Below are 11,935 nucleotides of genomic sequence, written 5' to 3' on the forward strand. Positions count from 1 at the left end.
GTTTTGTGATGAATGAGCCATCTGATTCAATGAATGGAGCTGAGTTTGCCTTTTTACTATCATTCTTTGTCATTTACCTTTGTTTCATGTGCCTTTTGCTGAGGAGTGGCTTCCGTCTGGCTACTCTACCATAAAGGCCTGATTTGGTGGAGTGCTGCAGAGATGGTTGTCCTTTTAGAAGGTTCTCCCATCTCCACAGAGGAGCTCTGCCAGAGTGACCATTGGGTAACCAGGTCTTGGTGACCAGTTTACAATCTGTGTTAAGGAGAGAGATTGGTCTATAGGAGGTGCACTTTAGCAGGTTTTTCCCTTTCTTGTGGATTACAGTAATCACTGCTTGAGAGAGAGACTCTGGAAAGCAGTTGTCTTCCCTGGCTTTTTTAAGTACCTCCATAAGGTAGGGGACCAACAGCTCCCTAAATTCTTTATAGAACTCTGGAGGGAAGCCATCCTCCCCAGGAGATTTATTAGAAGTTAAGGATTTAATGGCCTCCAACAATTCAGGAACTGAGAAGTGTTCACTCAGGCGCTCTCTGTCTTCCTCTGACAGGCATGGGAGGTTGAGAGAGGAGAGAAAGGAGTCGATCTTTGATAGATCATCGCTTGATTGGGAAGTGTAGAGGTTGTTAAGAGAATTTTGTTCTCAATGTTCATAAACTGAACTTCAATTAACTTCTCAGTCTGTAACCCAGAATTTGTAAGATACTGGTTGAAATGAAAACAGACAGAGGCCCAGCCTACAATAGTCAAATGTTTATTCACGAGAACGTTCTGAAGTCCACAATACAAAGACATCCATTTTATAGCGCCGCACATACTTCCACACAAACATTAGGTATCCTACGCACACACTGTCCTTCTACCCAGCCGACAAAGATTAGGGGAGGCCGTGAGAATCACTCCCCGTTCTCCCTCAAGATAGGGAGACCGTGGGAAGTACTTCCCATTTTTTACCCAATCTCTGAGGCCCTAGCCAGGTCGGCACCGAATTCTGCTACTACAGTCTGTGTTTAAGATACTGTAGAGACATATTTGTACAGACATATTGTTTTACTGACTAAAACTACACCCATCATTAATTATTTATGATTCTAATCAATTTCATACAATTATATGGTTTCAGGGTGGATTATTCTACTCATTAATTTAAACCTATAAATTCCATCAACAGAGGTCTTCATAGTATTTCTTAAAAGTATTATTAATTTCAGTAGGGTCGAAAGATATCTCATTAGTAAGAGTTTCTATAGCATTAATTGTCCTCTTATTTTCCTCTGCTTTCAGTTACCATGCCAATACTTTGTGAGCTTTCTCTCCAAGCTCGTAATAACACTGTTTTGATTTAGTGATGGCCCTCTCAGCTTGATATGTGTTCAGAATATTATATTTCAGTTTTTTATTTACCAAAAGCCTGTATAGATCTTTAGTCGGGCCTCTTTGGTAGGTTTTCTCTAGCTCAGAGATTTCAAGGGCACTCAGTTCCGCACTGTTTTCTCTTCAGCCCTTTAGTATAGGAAATGATCTGTCCCCTCAGATAGACTTTCAATGTGTCCCAAAGAATGAAACTGTCAGGAGCGGAGGGTTTGTAAAAATATTGATCTGCTCTTTGATGAATGCACAAAATTCAGGTTGCTTTAGGGGGTGTAGAATTTAGTCTCCATCTATATGCTCCATTTACCTTGGTAGGAATGGAGATTGATAATACCAGAGGAGAATGGTCACTAGGCAATCTGGGGAGATACTTGATATCTAACACTATGAAATAGTTGGGTTGATAGTAAAAAGTTATCTATGCGTATGTGTGTGGGTGTGAATAAAAAGAGTAGTCCCTATCCTGTGGGTGCATCTGTCTCCAGATGTCTAGCAAATTGAGATCTTTCATGAATGACATGGTGAGCTTGCCGGCTTTGGTAAGAAGTGAGGGTTTATTAGAGGACCTATCAAGAACTGTATCTAAACAAAAATTAATATCTCCTCCAACCAGTAGCCATCCTGGTGGTGCTTGAGCGACCTGAAGGAAGACATTCTATGACATATGGTCATTGAAGTTAGGAGCATAAATATTCAATAGGGTCCAAGACTCTGAGAACATATGCCCCTGCACCAAAGCAAACCTGCCCGAGGGATCTGAGGTGGTGTTGTTGACGCAGAAGGGGATGTGTCTACTTATCAAAATTGCAGTTCCTCTTGCTTTGGAGTTAAGAGGATGCAAAAACTTGTTCTACCCATTCCCTCTTCAATTTCTTGTGTTCACTGGCTGTAAGATGTGTTTCTTGTAAAAACACAATGTCAGCCTTTAATTTCTTAAGGTATGTATAGACTCTTTTCCTTTTAATCTGGCTGTTAAGAACTTTTACGTTGAATGTAACATATTTTAGTGGATTAAGCATAGGTTGGGTTTCAAATATGTAACCGAATGGAAATCTCTCATGTGTAAATAGTCAGGAAATGTGTCTACTTTGGTTTGAACACAGGAGTGACCTATGTGTCTCTTTAGGAAGGAAACAACAATAAACATAGAAAAAAAGAAAGGAAAAAAAATCTCGCCCACCCCGATGGTCAGACTAAAACAACAACCAAACATGAATAGACTTGTAGAGATACGTTGCTGCTCGCTTTCCATCTTGCTCTTACTAGCTAAACCTTGGCGTAAACGAAAACCTGCGAGCTCTCTAAGTTGAAAACAAACGTGAATAGACATTTATGGCTGAATATTTACTGCCCACGGTAAGGGCTGCTTGAGTCTCTTTTCGGAAGAAAAACATAAATTGGGGGGAAAGCAGTGGGCCTGAGCCCACTTATTTGCTTCGCCCAGTGGATATTGACTAAACCAAAATATACTCTCCTGTAAATGTAATAGAACTCACCCCGGGGAAAAAAACGGTTAGTTGAAAATGTACAAATCAATTATAGCGACCGGATATCGGGGTAAACGGATCCATATTCCAAGAAGATATCAACAGTTCATAAGAGAAAACAAACAAACTCCATTTTATCCCCCAGAGAGACCTTCCTGGTTCAGACGCGGTTCAGTTCTTTGAGAAAAGTTAACACTTCTCCCGGTGTGTTGAAGAGATGCCTTCAGCCTTTGAACTGAACTTTCATCCACACAGGGTGGATGAGGTAGCCGGTGATGTTCTTCTCCTTCAGTGCTTTGGCGGCAGGTCTGAACTGCTTGCGTCTGGCGAGATCCACGCTCATATCCGGGAAAAGGCTGACCCTCTTGCCATCGATGGTGATGTCCCTTTTGGCTCTTGCGAGTTGCAGTATCTTCTCTCTGTCTTGGAAACGGAGGAACCTGTTCAGGACGGCCCATAGGGGCTCATCTGGCCGGGATTTCGGCGCTAATGTTCTGTGGGCGCGTTCGATTTCCAGCGTTTTGGTGAAGTGGATTATGCCTAGGACCTCCGGGATCCATTGAGTGAAGAAATGGGCCGGGTCACGGCCCTCGCTGTCCTCTTTCAATCCCACCACACGGATATTACTACGTCTACTCTGGTTCTCCATCTGGTCTACCTTGTTTTTGAGGTAGGCATTGTCCTGCAGTTGTATCAGAACCTGGTCATGTCGAGCGATGGTGTCTTCAACTGTGCTAATGCGCAACCCTGCCTCAGTCGTTCTCAAAGGAGATCATTCATGGAGGATTTCAGGTCATCAATGGAAGAATGGAGTTCAGACGATTTCTTGTCAATTTTCATAGAAAGACCTTTGTTACCATCCTGAATTTCCCGGAGGAGAGTAGCCAGCATGCGAGCTTGCCGAGAGCAACAGTCTGAGTTATGAGGGCTAATGCTAATCTTGCTAGCTGTAGCGTTATCGTTATCTTGGGAATCATCAACGTTTTGGTCATCCTTCTTGCCTCTCGGTCGGAGGTCCATGCCTCTTTGGGAAGTTAAGTTCTTGACAATTTATCAGCCGATGTTAGAATATTGTTTCAACGTTATTTAGGTAATAATAGAATAACTTTGAAGAGCTCGGATTGTCAACGTCTGCTCAGCTCTGCGTCATCACGTGCTCCTTTTTTACTTTATTTAATCTATTTTAGAATAAGGCTATAACTTAAAGTTTGAAAAAGTCAAGCGGTCTGAATAATTTTCGAAGACACTAAAAGAGATATTTCTGTTTTTAATTTTCAATGCATTTGCAAAAATGTCTAAAAACATATCACTTTGTATTGTGTGTAGCTGCGTGAGAGGTAGGATAAAAACTATTTAGTCAATTTCAGGCTGTAACATGTGGAATAAGTCAATAAAGCAACTGTCTTTCTACAGGGTTTGACTATAAGACGTGTAACGTGCTGGTGGCCCTAGAGCCCCAGGCAGAGGAGATATCAGTATGTGTGTTTGAAGGCAAGGATCAGGATGACATCGGAGCCGGAGATCAGGTACACTTTAAATTACAGTTCCACCAATTGAGAAATGTAACTTTGAAAAATAAAATGTTTGATTTCAACAAATTTTAACATTGTCATAGAGACACATTTTCAACTTCATAAAAAAAACTATTTTTCCCATTTCAAGAGGTTAAATTAAAAAACTATATTAAGTGCCAAATAAAGTAACATGGTTGAATGTAAGAGGGTTGATTTTATCTTAAAGCGGACAAAAATCCCCTTGTGACGGGGAATGGAAGGAAGATAGCGTTTTTCATTATGAATCTGGCAACTCTGCAGAGTGGTCACTAGCTGGCACCCAACATCAACCCCACTGCTCACCCTAATGCCTAACCTTAAATTAAGACTAAAAAAAGTTACAAAAAAATATATATATATATATATTCATACATTTTTACAATGCACCCAATTTTGACTTTGCAGCTGGCCTATCCAATTTGCTCAGTTCTGCTTCCAGGACAAGACTTGTGACAATAAACGTCAACCTCCGATTGGCAGCTTTATGTGTGCAACACGGTGTGGTAGTTGAATGCAAGCTTCACCCCAAAAATGTTTTTGTTAAAAACATTCTAGTCTATCTATGGGTAACAGGGTTAACATGTTATTCTCTACCAACCCTCTCAGTTTTCCACCACAAAACACCAGAAAACGACATAAAAGAGTAGAACCAGCTCACCTGGTTTTACTCTATGATTTGACTATTAGATGTTCAATGTTTCTTTAGAAAAAAAGGGATAGTTTCACCTTATTAAAATGAGAGATCATTTTCACGTAACAGGGTTGACCTTAAAATGAGGGACAAACATATGTGAATTACTAATCACATAAAATAAATAATATTCAGAAATGACTTTCTCAAAGCAGCAAGATAACTAGCTTTACAATGATGGTGAAAACTCAGTGAAATCTTGGTGATGTGGGTTAAAATCTTAGAAGTCAGAGGGTGCACAAAGGGGCATGTCAAAATGCTGAATTTTGGCAATTTAGCAATTCTTTATTCATACCATATAGTATTAATAGAAGATGTTCTGAAAGAGCTGCAAAACCTGGACCCGTATATATCAGCTGGGCTAGACAATCTGGACCCTCTCTTTCTAAAATTATCCGTCGCCATTGTTGCAACCCCTATTACTAGTCTGTTCAACCTCTCTTTCGTACCGTCCGAGATTCCTAAAGATTGGAAAGCTGCCGCGGTCATACCCCTCTTCAAAGGGGGTGACACTGTAGACCCAAACTGTTATAGACCTATATCCATCCTGCCCTGCCTTTCTAAAGTCTTCGAAAGCCAAGTTAACAACCAGATCACTGACCATTTCGAATCCCACCATACCTTCTCCGCTGTGCAATCCGGTTTCCGAGCTGGTCATGGTACTAAACGATATCATAACCGCCATCGATAAAAGACAGTACTGTGCAGTCATCTTCATCAACCTGGCCAAGGCTTTTGACTCTGCCAATCACCACATTCTTATCGGCAGACTCAACAGCCTTGGTTTCTCAAATGACTGCTTCTCAGATAGTGTTCAGTGTGTCAAATCGGAGGGCCTGTTGTCCGGACCTCTGGCAGTCTCTATGGGGGTACCACAGGGTTCAATTCTCGGGCCGACTCTTTTCTCTGTATATTTCAATGATGTCGCTCTTGTTGCTGGTGATTCTCTGATCCACCTCTACACAGACGACACCATTCTGTATACTTCTGGCCCTTCTTTGGACAATGTGTTAACAAACCTCCAAACGAGCTTTGATGCCATACAACACTCCTTCTGTGTCCTCCAACTGCTCTTAAACGCTAGTAAAACTGAATGCATGCTCTTCAACCGATCGCTGCTCGCACCCGCCCGCCCCCGCCCGCCCGACTAGCATCACTACTCTGGACAGTTCTGACTTAGAATAGGTGGACAACTACAAATTCCTAGGTGTCTGGCTAGACTGTAAATTCTCCTTCCAGACTCATATTAAGCATCGCCAATCCAAAATGAAATCTAGAATCAGCTTCCTATTTTGCAACAAAGCATCCTTCACTCACGCTGTCAAACATACCTTCGTAAAACTGACTATCCTACCGATCCTCGACTTTGGCGATGTCATTTACAAAATAGCCTCCAACACTACTCAGCAAACTGGATACAGTCTATCACAGTGCCATCCATTTTGTCACCAAAGCCCCATATACTACCCACCACTGCGACCTGTATGCTCTCGTCGGCTGGCCCTTGCTACATATTCGTCGCCAGACCCACTGGCTCCAGGTAATATATAAGTCTATGCTAGGTAAAGCTCCTCCTTATCTCGGCTCACTGGTCACCATAACAACACCCACCCGTAGCACACGCTCCAGCTGGTATATCTCACTGGTCATCCCAAAAGCCAACACCTCCTTTGGCCGCCTTTCCTTCCAGTTCTCTGCTGCCAATGACTGGAACGAATTGCAAAAAATCATTGAAGTTGGAGACTTATATCTCCCTCACTAACTTTAAGCATCAGCTATCAGAGCAGCTCACCGATCGCTGCAGATGTACACAGTCCATCTGTAATAGCCCATCCAACTACCTACCCTCATCCCCATATTATAGTTTTTTTTTGTTTTTTTTTGTTGCTCTTTTGCACACCAGTATTTCTACTGGCACATCCTCATCTGCACATCTATCACTCCAGTGTTAATTGCTAAATTGGAATTACTTCGCTACTATGGCCTATTTATTGCCTTACCTCCTTACTCCATTTGCACACACTGTATATAGATTGTTCTATTGTGTTATTGACTGTACTTTTGTTTATTCCATGTGTAACTCTGTTGTTTTTTGTCGCACTGATTTGCTTTATCTTGGCCAGGTTGCAGTTGTAAATGAGAACTTGTTCTCAACTGGCCTACCTGGTTAAATAAAGGTGAAAAATACAATTTAAAGGTTACTTAATTTAAAGTAACCGGCTTAAAATTCTATATTGGTACACAAATCCTACTTAAAATGTCAAAGGGATACAAAATACACTCATTTCGCGGAACAACCCATTTACACACACGTGCATTCACACACTGCCTTGGCTTAAGTGAATGTCTAATGATCGAGCCTGTGGTCCTGCCAGGGCCTGATGTTTGGCTATGCTACAGATGAGACAGAGGAATGTATGCCTCTCACCATCTTACTGGCCCACAAACTCAACCACAAGATGAAGGAGCTGTCTGCCAACGGGGAGTGTCCTTGGATCAGACCGGACTCTAAAACTCAGGTGAGCCCTCTAGTGATGAGGCCAGTCTATCAGAATGAGTGACGTAGAACCTAGTTAGTGAATGTCCCCAATCCTGCACAAATCATGTAACGACAGAAATACAAGTGGATTGGAGACAGATGGAGGTGATGCATATTTATCCCCAAGATTAAATTGGTTTGAAATGAGTTTCAGATCAGATGAAATACTAATACAGGGGTCTGACATAATGTATTTTATTTCACCACCACTAATGAGATTGGTGTGCTTGATGCATGTTGTGTCGGAGCTTCTCAAATTCAGGGGGCGTGGTCGACAGTGCGTACCTCATCTCTCCTATCACATCCAACTATGATCGATATTTGTTTTTATTGCAGAGGAGAGCACTGAATTAGCGTACCATGAGTTTTTTTTAATGCTTGAAGGGAGATGGCACAGTATTCCCTTTTGAGTCAGGAACCAAAACTCCTCCAAAATGACTGGTGAATGCGTTGTCTGCAGCATTTGGTCACATGACAGCTCCATCAGCTGTTTGATTTCACTTACCAGCATGTCAACTGAGCCAGGATCACAGTCAAACAGATTTAGCTGATTCAGTCACTCATCTATCACTTTTTTTGTATTTCGCTTGTATTCAGTTTGTTCAGTTTCTCAAATAGGCTAGGTTCAGTCATTTTCCTCTTGATTGCCAGCTATAGCATCAATTCTTAGTTTCACAGTGTTATCTGACAAAGGTATTGATGTGAGTTTCTGTGCCTCTGCCTCCCCACACATTGTTTTCATCTTAGCAATTGTGGCCGGTGAAATCGAAGTCTCTGCAATAGTGTGTGGTTCATAGCGTAGCAGTCCTAGCTATTTCATATCAGTTGTGACCCCTAGTTTGGGAACCGCTGTACTAATACAACTAAACATGAATCATTAAATGTTTTTGAATATTTTTTGCATAATATTTTTGCATACAACTTCAGAAATATTTCTTCAGATAACTTCTGTCTTGTCCTCTTGTCAGTTATGACCAAACGCTGACCTTTGAACTGTCCCTCTGTCTCCAAGGTTACAGTGGAGTACCGTGATAACAGTGGGGCCATGGAGCCGGTGCGTGTCCATACAGTGGTCATCTCTGTGCAGCATAGCCCTGATGTCAGTCTGGAAGAGATACGCCGTAGCCTGATGGACAGCGTGGTCCGGAAGGTCATCCCTGCCCGTTACCTAGACGACAAGACCATCTACCACCTGCTGCCAAGTGGGAAGTTCCTTCTGGGCGGACCTCAGGTAAGAATGGGGCTTTCAAATAATACACCATTATTCCCTAACCAAGTCAGTTAAATAAAATGTAAATAAATTCCCTAACAAAATCAAATGCCTTATACATGGTTTAAAGGCTTGTAAATGTTTATACATGTGGAGTTGCTAATTTGTCGATATGTACACATACTGTAACTTCTTTTGTTTATAGATTCTTATCAATTCAAGGACACATATATAGTGTTATAAGGTGTTTCCTTGCAGGAGTGCTGGTTTTACAATGTATGAATAATCTCCCAGGCAATTAGATGTGTGGTGTGTGTATTTTATGTTTTGTATTTGTACTCTTCTGGACAGAGTGATGCAGGACTGACAGGTCGTAAGATCATAGTGGACACGTATGGAGGGTGGGGGGGGCATGGTGGAGGGGCCTTCTCTGGAAAGGACTACTCTAAAGTGGACCGCTCTGGGGCCTATGCAGCCCGCTGGGTGGCCAAGTCTCTGGTGAAAGCCAAGCTCTGCCGGAGAGCCTTGGTTCAGGTCAGTCAAAATCCTTAAAAGTATGTACTAAAATGATGCATTCAATATCTGGCTGTATAGTAATAAGAATAAGAAGAATAGTGTGTGAACTTTTTTTGAAACCTTGTTCATCTTTTTTGGGAGTGTGAATCTTCTGTTTCTGCTGTCCCAGGTTTCGTATGCCATCGGTGTGGCTCACCCTCTGTCCATCTCTGTGTTCCACTATGGAACGTCCACCAGGCAGGAGGATGAACTGCTGCAGATCGTCAACAACAACTTTGACCTCAGGCCTGGGGTAATTGTCAAGTAAGTACAATATCACTGTCTTGTAATCTAGAGTGATCTGTGGCTTTTTATCAAATTGAGATACTAAGCTATTTGACTAATTGATCTTGCTGATGAGCTGCTTCTGCTTTGGGTCAAGTTGGGGCATTTGGGAATCACAACGATTATGCCAAAGAGAGGTGGAGAATCTTATGCAGCAGGCTAATTTATGGCACAATCTGATGTGTTAACATATCCCCTCTTCTCCAGAGAGCTGGGTCTGAAGCGGCCTATCTACCAGTCCACTGCCTGCTATGGACACTTCGGCCGGGACGAGTTCCCCTGGGAGAAGCCCAAGCCACTGCAGTTCTGATGGAAACAACCACTCTTATCACCTGGCTGTTTCTTGTAAATCTGACTGACAAATAACACTATCAGATAAAAAGTGTAGATCCTTTCTCTTTATGATTTAACATGTAATTGTCAACTGTGAATCATGGGCCAAATTCTATCTTTTATCCTACTGAAAATATAAATTGACATTTCAGCAACACTGTGTGACACTTGGTTGTGTAATTTAATAAGCAAGGTTTGTAATGGCCTCCAGAAAAGTGAAAGGCGCAATATTCACCATTACCGCTAGAGGGAAGTAGTAATCTGTTGATTACTCAACGGCATCCGGGAGGGAGAGAAAAAAGTATCCAATCAAAGTGTATTGGTCCGTATTATATTGACCAGATGCTCAAGTGGTCACTCTAACAATGAAAAAAAAAACTGAAAAAAATGGAAGGCTATCGAGTCGGGAGCAGGCAAGGTCAGATGGGACCATTCTAGCCAATGAGAGGGCAGATATGCTTGTAAAGAACAGGTACAACTCCGATATGTAGTATTTTTTTCAGGGATGTCACGTGTCCTACTTATATCAGTACACTAACAACCTAAGCATTACGCAACTTCTATTCTATCATATAAGCCCAATATAGAAAATAAGCCTTTACATTTTTTCTTAACCCAATTCGACACTCATTGACCTCCATACAAAAAGTTCTTGCTTGGTGAGCGGAGAAAAAAACCGGACAAAACACCACGTGCTGGAGGAGACAGGTTTTGGGCACAGTTATCCCTCTGCTTCGCCTCTTACACCTCGATCACATCGATAGGGTTTATTCATTTCCAATGGAACGTTGCAGAGGCAGTTGCAGTGTGTTCTTTGTGGTGCATACGTTGTATTTATCGAACGTATGCTAGACAGCTTGACAGAAATGGTAGCAGAAGATGAATGTCCAGATGATTCTGCGTACCATTTTGCGTAATGGTATGCAGCATCTGAAAGTGTGCAACAAAAATGTAACATTCACCTTCTGCTACCATTTCTGTCAAGCTGTTTACACACAGTTTTTGTTCGATAAATCCAACGTATGCACCACAGGAGGTTGGTGGCACCTTAATTGGGGAGAATGGGCTCGTGGTAATGGCTGGAGCGGAATCAGTGGATTGGTATCAAATACATCAAACACATGGTTTCTAGGTGTTTGATGACATTCCATTCGCTCAGTTCCAGCCATTATGTTGAGCTGTCCTCCCCTCAGCAGCCTCCACTGGTATGCACCACACAGAACACACTGCAACTGCCTCTGCAATGCTGCAAGGCAAACACAGCATTCCATTGGAAATGAATGTACTTCTGGTGTACCGAAACGCAAAACTCTTGTCTGTGTGATTGAGGCTTATGAGGTGAAGCCAGAGGGATACACGCGCCCGAAATCTGGCTTCTCCAGCAGGTGGCGTTTTGTAAAACACTGTCGGTGTGTTCTAGGCGTTACTATATGGGCGCTACGGTTTTAGCAGGTGTTATAGCAGATATTGCGAAAAGCTTTTTACTCGCTCATAACAATGCAGTAAAAATGTCCAACAGTATACAAATGATAAAAAACTAGACGCAGAACTGTTAGGTAAACGTTTCCTGTTTGATGAGATATTGCATAGTTTGTTACTTTGTCGAAACATGTCAAACATCCTATTCGGGTCGACTGTTTCAGAATTCTCTGAAGTTGTTTCTTTCTGTTGCTTATGAAAGATGGTAATGAGAGAGTTCTATTAACCTGAACGGGGCTATTGCCATGAACCTGACATGAGGAAGCCGGTGAGGGAGGCGCGCCCTGATCGATCAAATCGAACGATAAAGTGCGCCACTCGGTCATATTGTAAACATTACAGCATGCTGCATCATGCAGGAAAAATACATATATTTTAAAACTAGTTTTCATTGTATGCAATCAACACCCGGCTCACCCGGGGCATGAATAG

General features: G+C 42.1%; 1 protein-coding gene across 6 annotated transcripts in view; it reads left to right on the plus strand.

Moving 5' to 3' along the window:
- mat2al (methionine adenosyltransferase II, alpha-like) overlaps positions 1 to 10,179 on the plus strand; it is a 37,517-nt gene extending 27,338 nt beyond the window's left edge. For 5 of the 6 annotated variants that reach the window (XM_024431035.2, XM_024431036.2, XM_042326622.1 and 2 more), the window contains 6 exons: positions 4,272 to 4,384; positions 7,478 to 7,621; positions 8,654 to 8,872; positions 9,203 to 9,385; positions 9,537 to 9,670; positions 9,899 to 10,179. In XM_024431035.2, coding sequence (XP_024286803.1) covers positions 4,272 to 4,384; positions 7,478 to 7,621; positions 8,654 to 8,872; positions 9,203 to 9,385; positions 9,537 to 9,670; positions 9,899 to 10,001 — 896 coding nt within the window. In that variant the 3' untranslated portion in view covers positions 10,002 to 10,179. Of the gene's footprint in view, positions 1 to 4,271; positions 4,385 to 7,477; positions 7,622 to 8,653; positions 8,873 to 9,202; positions 9,386 to 9,536; positions 9,675 to 9,898 lie in introns of those variants that run through there. The other variant, XM_042326619.1, reaches the window with a different exon arrangement.
- The last annotated feature ends 1,756 nt before the right edge of the window (positions 10,180 to 11,935 follow it).

Source organism: Oncorhynchus tshawytscha, linkage group LG09 (assembly GCF_018296145.1).
Source record: "Oncorhynchus tshawytscha isolate Ot180627B linkage group LG09, Otsh_v2.0, whole genome shotgun sequence".
Classification (NCBI taxonomy): Eukaryota; Metazoa; Chordata; class Actinopteri; order Salmoniformes; family Salmonidae; genus Oncorhynchus; species Oncorhynchus tshawytscha.